The 19,484-nt window shown below is 37.7% G+C and overlaps 1 protein-coding gene across 8 annotated transcripts in view; it reads right to left on the reverse strand.

Moving 5' to 3' along the window:
• The window catches only part of KIAA0825 (uncharacterized protein KIAA0825 homolog), a 389,144-nt gene that overhangs the window by 212,569 nt on the left and 157,091 nt on the right, over positions 1-19,484 (reverse strand). For all 8 annotated transcript variants that reach the window (XM_019836968.3, XM_019836952.3, XM_023258417.2 and 5 more), the window contains 2 exons: positions 10,708-10,887; positions 5,287-5,511 (listed from right to left, as the gene is read on the reverse strand). In XM_019836968.3, the coding sequence (XP_019692527.2) occupies positions 5,287-5,511; positions 10,708-10,887 (405 nt within the window). The remainder of the gene's footprint in view (positions 1-5,286; positions 5,512-10,707; positions 10,888-19,484) is intronic.

Here is a 19,484-nt window from a genome sequence, read left to right on the forward strand (position 1 = left end):
GATTATAAAACACACTGAAAGGAAATTTACAATGAATGAAGTAAAGACAAAATAACATCTTAAAGTTATTTAAAAAACTTTACTTATTAATGGTATAAAATGTCAATAATAATTTACTGAGTGAGGATAATGTGATTTAATATGCTTTGTAATTTTTAAAATCTGGGTTTAACACTTGAATACAATGATTGAAAGGGCAGGTTTTATATTCAGTTTGTGTCAGAACTTGGTTTTAATAGCTGTCATAGGTGAAAAAGCTAGTACATGAACATACATAGATCCACATGGGAACAAGTATATCGATAACTGTGCTTATGAAATCATGGCACTTGTTGTTCAATCTGAAGCACCAAATAGGCCAAGGCTGTTGTTGAAATTTGTCTAGTAAATATTCATTATCCATGATGTCATTCAGTTGTTCTAGCAAACAAAATGAAAAATAAATTTTGTATTTTTAAGAAAAATATTCAGGAATCATTGAAACCTTTATTTGGAATATTATAAATTATGTTAGAAAATATTATTTCTAAGGGACACCTAGGTGGCTCAGTCAGTTAAGTAGCCAACTCTTGATTTTTGGTCATGATCTCACAGTTCATGAGTTCGAGCCCGGCATTGGGCTCTGCACTGGCAGTGCAAAGCCTGGTTGTGATTCTCTCAATCACTCTTTCTCTCTCCTCTTCCCTCTCTCTTTTTTCTCTCTCTCCTCCCTCTCCCTCTCTCTCTGACCATCCCCTGCTCATACTCTCTCTCTCAGAATAAACATTAAAAAAAATTATTTCTAAGTTCTTAAGTATGTAGATAGGATATTTTTATTGGTGATACTGGTTTTTCTAAAATGAATATTTCTGGATTTTATAAAATAAACTATCTTAAGAACTTCTTTATAGGATTTTGTGTATTTCTGCGTTTGGTTTCTTTCTCCACAACCTGCATGTGAATGGTGCCATGAATACATTTTTCTAGCAATGTTACCTCTGTTTCCTCTCCAGAACCCATTCAGTTAAAATAATTACTCCAACAGTTTTCCCATCAAGCATTCTTTTTATTTAAAAAGTAACTTACTGGGGCACCTTGCTGGCTCAATGTGACTCTTAATCTTGACATTGTAAATTTGAGCCCCCTGTTGTGTATAGAGATTACTTAAGAATAAAATCTTAAAAAATATAAATTAAAATAAAATAAATAAAAAGTAATTTACTGCTATGAAAATTTTTCTGGTATATCTTTTATTTATTTGTTGTCAAAGAAACAAAACAACTAGTTCTTTGTGTATTTGAACTTTGAAACATAACAAATACCTAAGCTGAGCTGTACCAGAAATATCTGAACTTTGATTCAACTCTTTAAATCTCCTACATTGTATAATTTATTTTAATGTTTATTTCTTTAAATCTTCACTATTTTCTATGTAACAGTATTTGCTGACAAAGAAATAAAGAAATGCATTTTAATTTGTCACTACAGTGTTTTCTGTGTTCTGTCATTTTCACTGTTTCAGGAAAGACAAATGTTCCCTTACACTAGTAACTATTTGTCTTTTAATAAGTTAGAATCCTCAAAAAAAAAAAAAAAGACTCTAAACATTTATCATTATTTAGACACCTTCTGTAAAGTACTGAATTAAATATCATTTGACTTAAAACGTTCCTGAAAAACAATTACAGAGGTTTGTCTTCATGTTTTGGATGCTGAGTTTTGAAACATTTTGCTGGCCATGATGATTTCCAACCATCTTTAGCTAGTATCTCAAGGCACAATACCTACTTAAGAGGAATTCTTGTTTAACAATAATATATGGGAAGTCATATTTCAAGTGGTTTTCCTATTTATTTCCTTTTGTAAATCCTCTTTTGACCAAATCTTATCAGATCATCATCATTTTGCCTTATAATATGGCTGAGTAAGAGTGCATGTTAGGAACAGAAATAAACGTGAACTTTTTCACTTTGTTATTGTTTGCTCTTCCTTGCATCAATATTAGTGTTAAACTGCAGTAGATCTGTTGATTTATAGGAATATGTCAAAGCCACTTGTGTGTTTTGTGGGGATTAATTTTGTTAAAAGTAGATTCTGAAATATAAAGGACAAACTTAATTCAGTACTGCACCCTGAAAGCTGAAGAAGTGCTTTAGCACTGTCCATCACCTCCCCACCAACACCAAACTCAGCACATGACTGTCTCACTCACAGACCAAGGAAGAGTTACAGTTACAATCTCCATATGAAATTTTAGTAGAGTTTCATTTCTTTCTTTCTTGTTATACACCAAAGGATTGTCTTGTACATTCCCTGAGGTGTTTGCACCCATTTGGAACCAATTTTACTAGTCTTCAAGCACCAAGAGGAGGTATTTTCTTTATAGTTTATCTCTAGCCTCAACTGAGATGCTTGATATGTAGTAGTAGCTCACTTAGTAAATATTTATTGGATGAATAAGTGACTTAATGTCTGGCCTGTAAATAAAATCTGTCTTGTATACTGTAGGGATAATAAAGGTTGAGCACTGTCAGTCTAAAAGAGGGCAGAGATGGAGAATCATGGTATTTTCGTATTGTCATATCCACCTGGAATGCACAAAATGGTTTATAAAGTTACTTTCCTCCACCATTTTCTTGTATATATTTATGTGATTTGGAATGTTCTACTTCTACTCTTCTACTCTTAGTAGTAGTAGTGATAGTTTTTTTTTTTAATTTAACTTTTTATTTTTTAAAATCTGCATCCAAATTAGTTAGCATATAGTGCAACAATGATTTCAGGAGTAGATTCCTTAGTGCCTCTTACCAATTTAGCCCACCCCCCCTCCCACACCTCCTCCAGTAACCCCCAGTTTGTTCTCCGTATTTATGAGTCTCATGTTTTGTCCCCCTCCCTGTGTATATTATTTTTGTTTCCCTTCCCTTATGTTCATCTGTTTTGTCTCTTAAAGTCCTCATATGAGTGAACTCATATGATTTTTGTCTTTCTCTGACTAATTTCACTTAGCATAATACCCTCCAGTTTCATCCACGTAGTTGCAAATGGCAAGATTTCATTCTTTTTGATCGCCGAGTAATATTCCATTCTGTATGTGTGTGTGTGTGTGCGTGTGTGTGTGTATATATATATATATATATATATATATATATATATACCACATTTTCTTTATTCATTCATCCATCAGTGGACATTTGGGCTCTTTCCATACTTTGGCTATTGTTGATAGTGCTGCTATAAACATGGGGGTGCATGTGTCCCTTCGAGACAGCACACCTGTATCCCGTGGATAAATGCCTAGTAGTGCAATTTCTGGGTCATAGGGTAGTTCTATTTTAGTTTTTTGAGGAACCTCCATACTGTTTTCCAGAGTGGCTGCACCAGCTTGCATTGCCACCAAGAATGCAAAAGAGATCCTCTTTCTCCGCATCCTTGCCAACATCTGTTGTTGCCTGAGTTGTTAATGTTAACCATTCTGACAGGTGTAAGGTGGAGTCTTAGTGATAGTTTTATGGAGAATATTATTTAGTAAGGAAAATCACAAAAACTGGTATCTACAAGTAAGCATTTTTTCTTGGAACCAGCGGTTCTTTGAAATGTTATGGAAGAGTTCCAGAACACCTGTAGAAGGCAAAACTGCTCATGAATACAATGACCTGAAAGTAACCAACAAAATAGTGCTACTCATACAACATGATATATTAACTACAGATTATGCCTCCTGAATTGCTCAAAATCTATGAAATATCCAAAAGCTAGAATGAAGGAGAAATGGCAACCACTCAGACAAGGAAGAACTGAAGTAATGAAAAGCTGACATTTTCCAATTTCAATTAAATGGCTTTACTAGATTCAAAGGCAGTTTAATAGGGCTTGGACAGAATTAAAGCATTACTATGAAAGGTCACAGATAGATAATTGATTTGAGTTTGTAATATAAGGTCGCTGGATAAGAGCCACATTAGTTAGGATCTCCTTAGAGAAGAATGAAAGAAGGCTAGTCTCTTCAATTGACTTAGTAGGTTCAGTTGGAGTATTTTACCATTGAAACTTTCCTCAAGTTAATGAAAAAATATTCTTTTATAGATTAATATAAAGGGAAAAGTTTTATTAAAAAAATTTTTTAATGTTTATTTATTTTTGACAGAGAGAAAGAGACAGAGCATGAGCGGGGGAAGGGTAGAGAGAGAGGGAGACCCAGAATCTGAAGCAGACTCCAGGCCCTGAGCTGTCAGCACAGAGCCCGAACGGGGGCTCAAACTCACAGACTGCGATACCATGACCTGAGCTGAAGCCAGACACTCAACTGACTGAGCCACGCAGGCGCCCTCAAAAAGTTTTATTTTAAAAGTCTTAAGAAGGGGCGCCTGGGTGGCGCAGTCGGTTAAGCGTCCGACTTCAGCCAGGTCACGATCTCACGGTCCGTGAGTTCGAGCCCCACGTCAGGCTCTGGGCTGATGGCTCAGAGCCTGGAGCCTGTTTCCGATTCTGTGTCTCCCTCTCTCTCTGCCCCTCCCCCGTTCATGCTCTGTCTCTCTCTGTCCCAAAAATAAATAAACGTTGAAAAAAAAAATTAAAAGTCTTAAGAAGATTCATTCATATGTCTATATAATATACATAATAAAACATTACATGTTTTGTAATGCAGAAACACATAGGTACAAAGAAACCATTTAAGAAGACAGCACTTAATTAATAAAATAAATCAATAATGTAACTCATGTTCTAAAATACACTTAATAGATGCACTGCCCCTAATAGGAACAATTCAGAACCATAGGTATTGGGGGAAATTACTCTGTCAAAAAACTATGTAGGTACTCAATGGAGTGCTATTTTTGACCTAAAGGCTACACAAGTAGGTCTGTTAACAAGAAAAAAGAAAGTAATAATTAGTGGTGGCAGAGGGAAAAACTTCAAGGAAAGAACATTAAACATCAGAGCAATATTCTTGAGAGTATGAATTTTAGATTACTCAACAGATTTGAGGTAAGTTAGTCACAATCATCGACTAATGTGTGAATACTAACATGAACACAACATATCACAGAAAATTCTGAGCTCATAGTTAAATAAAGGAGATGACCATTTGAGTCATTTCCCTTTCTAGTTTCCTTAGTCAAAAGGCTCATAGTAAAAAAAAAAGAAAAAAAAATTTACAGGTCCCAAATACATAGAAATGGCGGGAAAAGGACTAACATAGTTTACAAATCTTATAATTTTTAGAATTTTACTTGATTTCATATCTTAGAAAATTGCCTCTTCAAGGATGGGTTCTTACAAAAAATAATAATAATAATAAGGTACCTTTGCTTGATTCTTTCCTCTTAGTTTCTTTTGGAGTATAATTCCATTCCTTTGGAATGCTCTCACGCAAACGTTCAGGAACACTGTGCTTGTTTAGGTTGGGTCCACAGTTTCTCCCAGACCTCATCACAAATACTATCTGCTGTACAATGTCCTTGATAGCATCAGTCAGTGCCAATCTCAAGCATCGGATGACCTCTGGCTCGGACTCCATGCATGTTGAGACTTTAAAATCAGACAGCATATTATAGTTAGCAGAATCTGGCAATATTTTGTGCCTTATTTAATTGGGAATTCAGTTTCTCATTAGCTAGTTTAAAGCCATAGAAAAGAAGAGATGTTTTTAACCTTGAAATCACATAATTAATAAACAGTCCATAAAAATTAAAAAAAATTTCTTCTTAGTAATAAAGAAAATGGCAATTAAAATAACAGGGAATAACAGTATTTGCTTGTGGTCTGCAACTCTAATGGTGGAAATTGAAGTTGTATGATTTTCTTAGATGATAACTTGGCAATAATACCAAATCTTTAACATTTTGCTTACCTGTTAACTCATTTATTCCTTCTCTGGACCTTATATAAGAAATTAATTATAATCAAGTAAAGGATATAAAGGAAAATTGAAAATAATCTTAATGTCCAATAATCATCAGTTATTTAAGTAGCTAAGATATATCCATCAACACAATAAAGCCATATATTGTTTAGTAAAAAATAAAAATAAAGACATGTTAGGAAAACTATGACATGTTATTTTTATTACATACACACTATACCACACACACACACACACACACACACACACACACACACACACATAAAAGAATTAAAAGATGCATTCTCCAGGTTAATGGTGATTATCAATGCCTGATGGGATTTCAGGTATTTTCCTCCTCCTTCCCTCTTTCTTCTTTTACTTTTCCTTCTTTTCTATCTTCCCATCCTCCCTTCTTTTCTTCTTTCTGCTATCCTACCTTCTTTCTGATAATATAGATTACCAACCATTAATATGTATTACTTGTGTGATAAATGCAATAAAATTTTATTATTTTTTTAATATGACAGGAAAGTCTTGGGATAACCACTTGAATCAACACAGAAACGTACCCATATGTTTTTTCCCCTCAAAATTTGAGGTGATATTTCTTTTTTTTCTTAATTTATTTAAATAATCTCTACATCCAACATGGGGCTCTAACTCATGACCTTGAGGTCAAAAGTTGCATGCTCTTCTGACTGAGTCAGTCAGGCACTCCAAGGTAATATTTCCCAAGTGACTCAATCCATTATTAAAACCAGCATGCTGGGGCACCTGGGTGGCCCAGTCAGTTAAGCGTCCAACTTTGCCTCAGGTCATGATCTCCTAGTTCATGAGTTTGAGCCCCACATGGGGCTCTGTGCTCACAGCTCAGAGCCGGGAGCCTGCTTCAGATTCTATGTCTCCCTCTCTCTCTCTCTGCCCTTCTCCACTCATGCTCTGTCTCTGTCTCTCAAAAAATAAATAAATTTAAAAAAAATTTTTAATGTTTAAAATAAAATCAAGGTATTATAAATGATAGAGAAAATAACAGCCCTATCTCAAAGAATTATTTTAAAATTATATGAATTAATTTGTGTTAAGCAACTAGCACATGGTAGGCACTATGTGCACCATGTAAACCTATGTTATTATTATTTTACCTAAGAGGAATTTTCTGTAAAGTTTGCAATATTATAGTATAGGGTGCCCAGTGTTTTTTGATGCAGGGTTCTGCAACAAGTTGAGCATGGGATAGTATAGGGAGGATCAAGCAATATCCATAGATGCCTACAGTAGGGATAAGATACAGATGTAGCAAGAAGAGAAGGAAATATAGGAAGAGAGAGTAGAGAAGAAAAAAATAGTAAGTGACAAGCCCTTCTGGTTTCTGGCTCTGCATATAAAGAACTTAGAAGTTGCCTCTCTGTCCTACAACAAGTAAATAGCTGAACAGATGGAAAAATCAACAAGTCTTCTTGGATCTGTAGAGAGGTGGGGACATAAGGCAAACCACCGCCTCCAAGATTGGAGTGATGGACAGCAAATACAGGGAGTCACAGTTTACTGGAGTGGAGACTCAGAAGCAGAACCTACCATGGGAACCAGTGCCAAAGTAGGAAGTCTGAACTGTAATTGATGAATTGCTGGAGGCTCAGTGTGGACAAGTCTGAGAGTTAAAATTCAATGGGAACCCTGTTATGTGGAGGCTGCCACACTTTTGTGAGTTTTAAATCTGTGAGTTCAACTAGGTGCCCATAGTAAATGTCAGAGAAAAATCCCCAAGAGCTTCCAGCAAGGGAAAAGGAAAAGGAACATTTTGAAATAAGTCAGAGCACTCTGTTCTTCTTCAGGGTTGCCCTCAGGAGAAACTACTAAAATAGAGCCTAACCCACTGGGGTATTATCAGAGTCTAACTGAACTAGAAGAAGGGAAATACCCAATTCCAGCCCACTCTAGCTATACTCTCCTACATAGAATGGGAGAAAAAAACTGAGAAACACTTATGAAGTACATCATCCAGAGGCACAGGTCCACTAAAAGACCTAATCATAGCACCATAGAATGCTTCCCATCCCTCCCCCACTTTTCCACCACATCACTAAAACCCTCTTTACAGCAGTTTCTTTTACCCAGTACATCATGTCCAACTTCCAAGAAAAATTACAAGACATACTAAAAGGCAAAGAACACAGTTTTGAAAGGAGAAAACATCAGAAATAGACATGGAAATCAGAATTACCAGACCAGGAATTAAAATAACTTTGATTACTTTGCTAAGGGCTCTAATGTATAAAGTAGACAGCATGCAAGAGCAAATGGGCTATGTAAATAGAGAAATGGAAATCTTGAGAAAGAACCAAAAAGAAATACTAGACATCAAAAATACTGTAACAAAAATGAAGAATGCCTGTCCTGGGCTTATTAATAGACTGGACATAGCTGAGAAAAGAATTCTGAGCTTGAGGATATCTCAATAGGAACCTCTAAAACTCAAAAGCAAAGAGATCAAAGTCTGAAAAAAAAAAGAAGAAGAACAGAATATCCAAGGACTGTGGGACAACTACAAAAGATGTAATATGTGTAATGGGAATAGCAAAAGGAGAAGAAAAAGAAAGGATCAGAAGAAATATTTAAGACAATAATGACCGAGAAGTTCCCCTCAAATTACTATCAAACACAAACCACAGATCCAGAAAGCTCAGAGAACACCAAGCAGAATAAATACTTAAAACTATACCTACACATATCATTTTCAAACTACAAAAAAACAAAGGCAAAGAAGTCCTGAAAAAAGCCAGAGGGAAAAAAAAAATTACCTTACCTACAGAGGAACAAAGGGACGAATTAACATCCAGCTTTTCAGAAACCATGCAAACAAGAAGACAGTGGTGTGAAATATGTAGGAGTATCAAGGGGAAAAATAAAAAACAAACAAAAAAACCCAAACGACCTAGAATTCTATGCTCTGCAGAATTATCCTTCACAACTGAAGGAGAAATAAAGACTTTCTCAGACAAACCAATATTGAAGACATTGGTTGCCAGTAGACCTGTCTTACAAGAAATGTTAAATGAAATTCTTTAGAGTAAAAGGAAATAATACAAGAGTGAAAACTCAGATTTACATAAAGTAAAAAAAAAAAGACATAAAGAAGAAATAAGTGTTGGTAATATAAAAATTTTTTATTTTTCTTATTCATAATTGATCTAACAGATAAGTTTGTTCAAAATAATACCAACAAGTACTCACTTATGTATATATATCTTATACATAACTGTACAAAAGTGGAGTCCCTTGTGACCACTGTAAGGTCTCAGGTTCCAGAAAATATTCAAGACACAGAGGATATTTAATGCTTATGGAGAAACAATTTATACAAAGACCAAAGATATTGCACCAATCTGAAATTCTGATCCTTTAAAACACCCTACACAATTCAGGCTGTATTAATATGTGTAACACTTGTTTCAAGAGACTTGTCTGACCTGGTGGAGAAGGGTTTGCTCAATGTGTATGTGAAGAGAAGACTAATGAGGAGAGAGTAGCAGTTTCACTTTCTCATGGCAGCACCTGAAGGCCATTGGTATCTTCAGTACAATGTTGTGCTAACTGACAAAATGGTTCAAGAACTTAAGTGTTGAAGGACAAATAGTGGTTGAAGCATGTGGGTCAACAATTCTTTGTCATCTTGTGAGAGAATTCGGCTCTCACTTCACCTGAATAACTAAAAACCGGAGTGGTAGGGCTTCCAAGGTTATTTTTCTTTCAGTTCCACAAAGTCTACATCAGAAGTAATTCAGTCTTTTTAACTGGAAAACTGTCCCTCCTTTGGGTAAAGAGATCACAGTAGGAAATACATGGAAACTAGGAGATAAAATTTTAAGAGGAGATAATTATTAGGGCGTCTTAAGTGATAGATTCAGGTTTTAAAAATCATTATACAGTTATCTATTGGTATTTTTCAGGGATAATGACGAAAAGATGTAACATAATAACCTTAAACTAGCTAAAAAGATATTCAAGTAGTATCTAGAGGATAGTCAGAGTCCTGGAAGAGTGAAACCATGAATATGAGCAAGTTAGATTTTTTTATATGGATCCTAGGAAATATTTCGTGGAAATGTAGTTTCTGAAACAGTGTATAAAAATGTTTGTAGGTTGAAAGCCAAATGTAAATGATGTAAATGGCTAAGGGACTAACAGTATAACCACTAGGTTCTCAGTCTTTGTTTTCCCAAGATATTAATAAGTATGTAATTTAAGGCAGGATATTAAGTATAGAACAAGGTGAGAATCTATTCATCTGGCCCCAAGGTAGGGCAACCCATGAACACTTTCTAGTTACATATGCAACTTGCAACACCCATTCTATGTAGACAGAAGAACAATACAAATGGAAAAACATATTGTTCCCAAAGGAACGAGAAGACATACTTGCCTTATAGAGACACAGGTGCTGTGGTCGTAATAAACACCTTTTACGTTTAAAGAAAATGACTAGTAGTTTTGTGCACTGGTTTGCCAAAAAATGCATCCAAGAATAATATGTCACTAATGTCTTACTTGCTCAAGAGCAAAACATAATCTATGGTAAATATTAAACTAAATTTTTATGAGGGGACAGTTCCTAATAATAATTTAAAAAGAAAATCTGCTTTACATAATTTCTCTCCCTCTCCCTCCCCGGCACCTTGTCCCAAGTATATTATATTTTGATAGGACTGAATGGTTAATGATTCCCCAAAGAAACTGTTATGCTTAAAAAAAAAAATGTGTGATAAACTTTTACAAATAATAGACTCAACAAGAGCGACATGAATAAAACTTTCAAAGCATCTTTAAAGATATATTTAAGTATCCATAAAACACCTCTTTTACAAACAGTAAATTTTTCATACCTGGAATGTTATATAGAAAGTTCCATAATTGTTCTTCTTCCATGTAGCTCACAAAAACATTTCCAAATGTTTGTGGAGAAAAATTGCAATGGTACAATACTTTAAAGATGGTTTCTATTAAGCTGGATCCTTGGTTCAGATTATCATCTGTATCAAAACCTTGCTCTTGAAAGGTACATTCTTGGAAAGAATAAAATTAATTTAGTAAGATAGGTATCAGTGAACGTGATTAAATTCTTGTCACTTACCCAAGCATATTGCAGTAAAACTGTATTTGATTAATATTTACATAATAAGAGAAATGCCATATTCTTTCAGAGTAATGGCCCACCAAACTCAATATTGTTACTGAGATACTTAGGATATTTGTAGGGGGGAAAATGTGAGAAGGGTCACAATGACATGACCTCAAAGAAAGAGAGAGAGAGAGAGAGAGAGAGAGAGAGAGAGAGGGAGGGAGAGAGTGAATCACAAGCAAGCTCCATGCTGTCAGGGCAGAATCCAATGTGGGGCTTGCAGTGAGATCATGACCTGAGCTGAAATCAAGAGTCAGCCACTTAACCAACTGAGCCATCTAGACACCCACCAAGGTGAGTTCTAAGTTGGACCTCACCAACTGCCTAAGAAGGTCTGGATGGAGGGTGAGCTTCAGCTGATTTCAAATGTTTCTAAGGTTGGTGTCCTAGGAACCTGGTGAAAACCAATACCTTTTCGAGGCACTCCTCCACAAACCTTGGTTTTTCCCAGCTTGCACATTTCCTACACTTTAGGGCTTTTCTTCTGCGTTCCCTTTCATTCTTCTGTTTCCCATTCCTTTCAAGAAGACTCCACTAGGGTTCTATTCTTTTAACCTTCTTCTTAAGTTCGTCCCTTCCCTGCTCCTCCACATGCAGGTCTAGCCCTTTCCTTTTTCTTTCCCTCAGCCTTCTGGACAAGACACTTGTTTGTTTAATGGAAAATCCCCCAAGTGTGTCTTCAATCGTGAAAGACATAAATATCAAGGAGTTGTAGATCTGTCTAGAGCATCCACTGTTCAAACAAAGGTCATCCACTTAGCCTCATCTTCCTCAGTCAATATTAATACCCAAGAGGTATTAATCAGATCTACAGATCTACAACTAACCCAGAACTGCACTCTCTTATTGTTCTCCCTTTAATATGAGTCACACTCCTGTCTTTCTCCACACTTCTAGCTAAGGAAGGAGGACTCTTCTCAGTGGTGAGTTTGGGGCAACCCGACCACAGGGAGTTGCATTCTGGCCTGCCCTCCTCCTCATTAAGTCTATGAGGGCTGGTTCTGCCATTGCAAGGGAGTTCCGTGGCTTTCAGCTCTGTTGGTGGCTTGGGGAGGTGGGAAGGGGGCAGCTAGGGCAGTTGGAGGGACAGAAGGATCATCTTAATTCTGGAAAATGAAGCTGTGTGGGCAAGCCATATTTAAAGCCATATTTTCTGACCCAAGCAATAATAAAGCTGCTATTTTGAATTCCATCTGGCTCCCCTCTATCAAATGTTTCATACCTTCTATAAACAAATACAAGAATTGAAAACAGATTGCCTTTTCAGTAACACTGAAGGGCTCTTTTCACTGCAGACATTAACTAGAACTAAACCTGTTAGCGCTTCAAAAGAGGGTGGTATCTGGGGAGGAGCTCCCCCACCAACCCCACCAGGAGCCTGTGTTTACTGCTACCACAGATTTACACATACATGGTGCACTAGCACTTTGCTTTCCAAGACTGCTTAATTTTTACTTTCTACAAAAATGCTGTTAATGACAAGCTCCTGCTGAGTCACTAAAATGGATCTGGCAGCAATGTTGGTGAAGAGAGTGCCATCAGCTGAGGGACGCTGAATTAACCAGGCTCTAACGAGCATCCCTAACCAAAGGGGAGAGGCTGAAAGACTCACTTTAGACATAGATATTAGAGAGAAAGTGCAGGGATAGAAAATGTAGCCTATAAAACCAGGATTCAACACCTAAAACACCAGGCTGGTAAATTGATACCTGAGAAAAAGGGGGCGGAGTGTCATGTGAAAATGGCTTCAAAGAAGCACTAAATTTGAAAATCACAGCCTAGTTCACTGTAAAAATTAATAACAATAAAATTGAAACCTGACTTGAAAATTGGTTTGGAGTCTACTGCATAAAAGGTAACAATAGATACAAAGATCTGCCATTTATTTACAAGTTTTCAGTTATACATGACTTATTACTTTTTCCTCCCTCAAAGTATTCTTATTTTGGCAAAATTTAAATTTTAAAAACAAAGTCTCATGAAATGGGTCTATGAATTAAACTACGAAGACAAAACAAAACAAAACAAAATCATTCTTTTTCAGAGATTTTCTTTCCCAAGTCTTTCCTGGGAATTATTTTCCTGCTTTCTGTTCTAAAATTCTCATACGCAAATTAAAGCACTTACAACCTTTTCTATGCTGTTTTCCTCAATACCCAAATAAACTAAACATCAGATTTCTACCTCTTTTGAACAACCACAGTCCCAAATTCAGGGCTGTGATTAATGGTGAGATGGGAGACAGGCCTTTATTGAATACCCACAATGGTGCTGGCTCTCTGCTCACTGTTTTGCACGTATTTACCTATTTATCTTGATCCTCACAAAAACTCTACTAAGTGTATATATTTTTTAAATGTTTATTTTTTAGAGAGAGTGCACGCGCACGTGCCAGCGAGCAAAGGAGGGGCGAGAGAGAGGGAGACACAGAATCTGAAGCGGGCTCGGCACTGACAGCAGAGAGCCCCATGCATGGCTCAAACTCAGGAACTGCGACATCATGACCTGAGCCTAAGCTGGACACTTAACCAACTGAGCCACCCAGGCGCCCCAAAAATCTACGAAGTGTAGATTATCTCTGTTGAGGGAGCCTGAGGCAAGCTGAGGGCAAAACACAAACACAAGCTAGCACCGCCCTGCCCCGCCCCCCCAAGGTGGGATTAGTGTGATATTCCTTGGACACCTCTGGCTGCACAAAAACAAGAAAGGACAAAAAACAAATGGTTAATCTGATTAAGAGTCTCCACCAGTTTACCAGAAAAAGGCAATCCTATCAAAAGCCTAAAGTCCGGGAACTCCTACTGTCAACGTTAATGCTTTTGTTAGGGGGGAAAACAACCTTAACTTGACAATAGGTAGGCCTCTAGTAAGTCTTTAGCATGTGAGAGTCTCTTTGGAAATTCCCTCTTGACTTAATCTCCCCAGACTCCATAAAACGGTGCCCCACAGTTACAGTGCAGTTTTTCCTGCCCGGTGGTCCTGTCTCCCGGCTTTAATAAAATCACCTTTTTGCACCAAAGATGTCTTTAAGAATTCTTTCTTGACCGTCGGCTCTGGACCCCACAAACCCCCCACCACCCCAAAACTTCATCAATCTCCTTTTTTTTTAACAAATAAAGAAAATAAGTCTTTTTTTTTAATTTTTTTTTAACGTTTATTTATTTTTGGGACAGAGAGAGACAGAGCATGAACGGGGGAGGGGCAGAGAGAGAGGGAGACACAGAATCGGAAACAGGCTCCAGGCTCCGAGCCATCAGCCCAGAGCCCGACGCGGGGCTCGAACTCCCGGACCGTGAGATCGTGACCTGAGCTGAAATCGGACGCTTAACCGACTGAGCCACCCAGGCGCCCCGAGAAAATAAGTCTTAAAGAGGCTGATGATAAATAAAATACAAAAGTTCTCTACAAGTCATCAAGAAAATAGCTACATTCAAGAGAGATTTATAATTGGACAATTGACTCCAGTGTCTTGAAAACTGATCATCTTTATAGAGAAGGCACAGGTAATTCTGTGTATTTGAAAATTATTATGTAATATCTACAAATTTATAAATGTAGATAGGCAAACCTCTTGGAAACAGTTTTGGCTCTATCTACCTGTATCTACTAGGGTTCCTCTCCATACTTTTTATAAGATAAGATTTTCTCCAAAGTGCATTTCATGGTATGTTAATGTAGTAGCCCATATGTTCTGGAAGTGCTGGCTTCAACAATATTAAATAGTTTTGCTTTCTGCAGGATTTCTCAGAGCCTTTAATTATTCATGAGCCCTGTGCCTCTCCAAGAAGGGATTTTAGTATATAGTGTTTTAAAACATTTTTGACCATAAAACCTTTTTCTAGTATTACATTTAGCAGGAGTACTATTCTATAAAACTGAATCTCGGAATCCTGGCTCTACTGTTTACAAATAGACTCTTAAATTAACTTCAAGCCCTTTACGCTTGCAAATGAAAAGTGAGCATTTCAAATGAAAAAGGAAGCAAGGTAGAAAGAAGTGCAAAGTTTTACTCTGCATAAGGAGATTGCCAATTTGAAAAGAAATCTGGTCACCAAAGTTGGATTTAATTTTAATTCAAATGAATCATTTTGGGGCAAAGAAGGATTTTGCTTTACCAGTAGACCCTGGAAAGAATAACATGGGGCGCCTGGGTGGCTCAGTCGGTTAAGTGTCCGACTTCGGCTCAGGTCACCATCTTGTGGTTCACCAGTTCGAGCCCCGTGTCAGGCTCTGTGCTGACAGCTTGGAGCCTGGAGCCTGCTTCTGATTCTGTGTCTCCCTGTCTCTCTGACCCTCCCCCCATTCATGCTCTGTCTCTCTCTGTCTCAAAAATAAATAAACGTTAAAAAAAAAAATCTAAAAAAAATAAAAAAATAACAAAGCACAGCCAAAAGAGGTCTTGAAAAACCGATTCTTAGCCCACAGATTTATATCAGGTTCTAACCATCGAATTAAGAAACATAATGAAATTATACGACTGGCAGGCACCTTACAAGGAGGTCAGTAAATATTTGGTCAATAAATGAATAAACGTTTGTTGAGTCAATGAATAAAAAGTCTTCTAGCATTCGTGACAATGGTGACCTAGCTTCTTTTTGAATACTTACAGTGGTGAGATTTCCATTACCATTCCAGGCAGCTGTCCCACTGCTGGACAGCTCAAGTTATGATACGAAAAGATAGGATTCAGGAAGCATAGAGGGAAAGGTTCGGACCTGAGGTCCCTGGGTGGGAAAAACCACATATTTTGGAACAATGCTGGGCATGACTGACCATAGCAAACTTCCTTGGGGGTAAGTTCCTCTTAAGCATGTAACAGACACCACCTACTCCCCCTCATGTTCCCATCAGGAATTTGACAAAAGTCCTGACTATAAAAATAAGTAGTAGACCATAGAACGGTACAGCCATAGACCATTATGGAAATGGGCCAATTAAAAAGAAATGCCTAGGCATTTAGAGTTACCTAGCCAATAAGGGTAGAACCTGAGAAGGAAAGTGGGGGAAGGGGAGCACCCCACCCTCACCACCAAAACCCGATTTACAAAAGACCCCTGCCTATTCTCACAGGCATTCACTTTCCAATGCCCCTTCTCTGTTAAGACAGCTGTCATACTATTCTTACTTTCTGTAAGAAAGTAATAAACTTTTGCCTGCTGCTCTTTTTATTCTGTGTCCACCTCTTTATTCTTGGAAGCAGGGAGTCAAGGAACCCTAGGTATTGAGGTAAAGAATACTGAAACAAAGTTACCAAGCTGTTTTTCATTTTTAAGAAACATTACACGATACTGTTATCAGAAAGGGGTATAGAAATCTACTCTCCTCTCTTTAGTAGATAAAGAAAAGAAGCACAGAGTTGTAAACAATTTCCTCAGGTATCATTAGGGATGAGAATTCAGGTTTTCTGACTGACAGAGTGACAGCCAAATCCATCTCCTTCCAACTTACTCCCAAGTATTTCTACTTGCTGACGTGGACAGTTTTTTTTTTTTTTTTTTACATTCAGACTTAAAATATTCCAAGATAGCTATCCTGCCTCTTCTAGTCTTTTCTTCTCCAAGTTATACATACCCAGTTCACTTTAGCAAGGTATGGCCTAGGTAACTTCTTAGCAGTTTCACTCTTTTTCTTTTTTTTTAAGTTTATTTTTGAGTGAAAAAGACAGAGCATGAGTGGAGGAGGGGCAGAGAGAGAAGGAGACACAGAATCTGAAACAGGTTCCTGGCTCTGGGAGGTCAGCACAGAGCCTGATGTGGGGCTCGAACTCACGAAATGTGAGATCATGACCTGAGCAGAAGTCACATGCTTAACCGACTGAGCCACCCAGGGGCACAGTTTTCACTCTTAATGGGCAATCTCCCTTTCAACAAGTTGTGTCAAGAAAAGACCATGATATTTCAGGCAGGATCTGATGACCACTAAGCATAGGTGGATAACTGGTCCAAATTGTGCAGCTGGCAGCCCTAGGGAGTGAGAGATAAGTTTTGAGCTCCACCTGGACCCCCAATACACAAGGTCCCTAAATGGCTATACGGTAAATCCAAGTCAAAGCTATTTCAAAGGGAAATTGTAGGCAGATATTAAGCCTATCTACCCAGTGGGAATGTCTACTCAGACCTTGGGAGAGAAGTTAAAATTGTCATGCTAGCAGTATGTGCAGGTCTCCTCTCCAGATGACTACACTGCAGAGAAGCACTAAAGCCACCGTGGGAGCCTGGGTGCTGTACAATATTCTAGAGCAAGGGTTGGCAAGCCCTGGGGACAAATCCAGACCGATGCCTGTTTTCAACAGACTGATTTCTGTTTCAAGCAAAGAATGATTTGTATGTTTTTAAATGGTTGGAAAAAAAAATCACAAGTAGGATATCCTTTGTGACACACAAAATTATGTAAAATTCAAATTTCTGTGTGCATAAATAAAACTTCATTGGAATACAGCTGATGGGGCTCTGACATGCTACCTCAAATATGGTACCTAGGCATACTGAATATTTTAAACACTGGAAAGAGTTTGAGAAAACAGCAGAAGCAGGAAGGTCACTCTGACCTTCCCCCTGCTCTTCTCTCCTGAAACAGGACAGGTGCCCTCTCTATACCAGGGGGGTAGGGGCATCCCTTGTCTCTGAAGTCAAAAGGATACTAAGAAGGATCCTAACAAATAGGCCCTGCTAAGTTTCCCCCAACTTACTAATTTCATACCCTTTGACCTATCATATTTCTCCATGACTGTCCATTCTTCATTGAACCTAGCATAAAAAGGCTCCAATTTAACTGTTTCTTTGGGTCACTCCTGTATCAGAAAGCAAGCAAGCAAGCAAGCAAGCAAGAAAGCACGTGGGCAGCTCAGCCAGTTGTGTCCGACTTCGGCTGAGGTCATGATCTCACAGTATGTGAGTTTGAGCCCCGTGTAGGGCTCTGTGCTGACAGCTCAGAGCCTGGAGCCTACTTCTGATTCTGCGTCTCCCTCTCTCTCTCTGCCCCTCCACTGCTCACACTCTGTCTCTCTCACTCTCTCTCTCTCTCTAAGAAAAATAAACATTAAAGAATTTTTTTAAAGTGAATTTGTATTCTTTTTCCCCTGTTAATGTATCTTTGTCAGTTGAATTTTCAACCCGTTCAGAAGCGCTAAGAGTGTTGAAGAAAACTTCTTCCTCCCCTACACAGCCATGCTCATTTGCTTATGACAGTGGTAGAGTTTGGTGGCTGTGACAGAAATGGTAGAGTTGACAAAGCCTGAAATGTTCACTATGTGGCCCTTTATACAAAAGTTTGCCAGCTCCCATTCTAGAATACTGGAAGAAAGTGTACACGTATTCCAAATAATCTGATAGTGAAGGACATCGTCCATCTACTCCCCAATAACTTACTTCAAGCAAGTAGACATCCGCTCTTCAGAGCAGCCTTTGCCTATTACCCAGTCTGTCAATCTTTCTTCAGTCACTCTGTTTTATAAAAGCACTCCATGGCACTTATTAGCAGCTGAACTTATCCAATTTTTAATACCTCCTTACTTTATAAGGTCCGTCCTCTCCAATTTTCCCCAGCAATTAATCCCCCCGAATGTAAGGGCACTATGGCATGTCACATTTACCACTCTATCTCCAACTGAGAACAGTGCCTCATACCTAGTTAGAGCCCATTAAATATTAGTCTAATAGAGAACATATTTGTAAAATCAAGTAACCGAAATTTTCAGAAATTAATTCAAAAGAATGTTATTTCTTATTTCTAAGAATGAATACCTCCATAAAGTCTCATGTTTTTATTTTAGAAATTTATTTAAAAACAATTGATATACTGTCACAAAATAATGGCTCTTCTCTCTGCTAACAAGGACCACTTAAATATCAAGTGGGCAATTTATTCAATTTCTCTGAATCCAAGTTTCATCATTTGCAAAATGGTCCTAATAATCCAAGGGTCATAAATGAAATAATATGTTAAATCGCTCTGAGTTGTTGGGGACAAAGATGCTACATAAATTCATGATAATAGTATCACTTGTAATATAATGCCCAATCATTTTGCAATGCTAACACTAGAAGCACATTAACTGCTAAAGAAGACACATGTTCCTATAGTTATATTAGACATTTTCTAGGTGCCATGAAGAGATAGAATATAAAATATTTCAGCCACTGTCAAGCCAGATTAGATTTGATTCCGTGGAAGAGAAGCATTATAGCAAAATTCATGCTCCCAGTCTCCCAAGCTGTGTGTGAAGGTTTCCAAGGAGTGTTACAATATTTAGAACTTGAGAATATTTATTTGTCCCAGTTCTCATCTTCATGTGCTAGCATCTTGACAGCTGCTCGGTCAATACCTTCTCAGGCACAAGGCCTTAAAGGAGAAACTCTACTTCCTAGGAAGCACTTAAATTTATGCTTAGACAGAGGGAAGGATTACTGACAAGCACAAGGAGAGACCACTGCATAGGGACCACGGGAGGAGTGATTAGAAAAGAAAAAATACATCAGATGT

Source organism: Felis catus, chromosome A1, assembly GCF_018350175.1.
Source record: "Felis catus isolate Fca126 chromosome A1, F.catus_Fca126_mat1.0, whole genome shotgun sequence".
NCBI classification, from domain to species: domain Eukaryota; kingdom Metazoa; phylum Chordata; class Mammalia; order Carnivora; family Felidae; genus Felis; species Felis catus.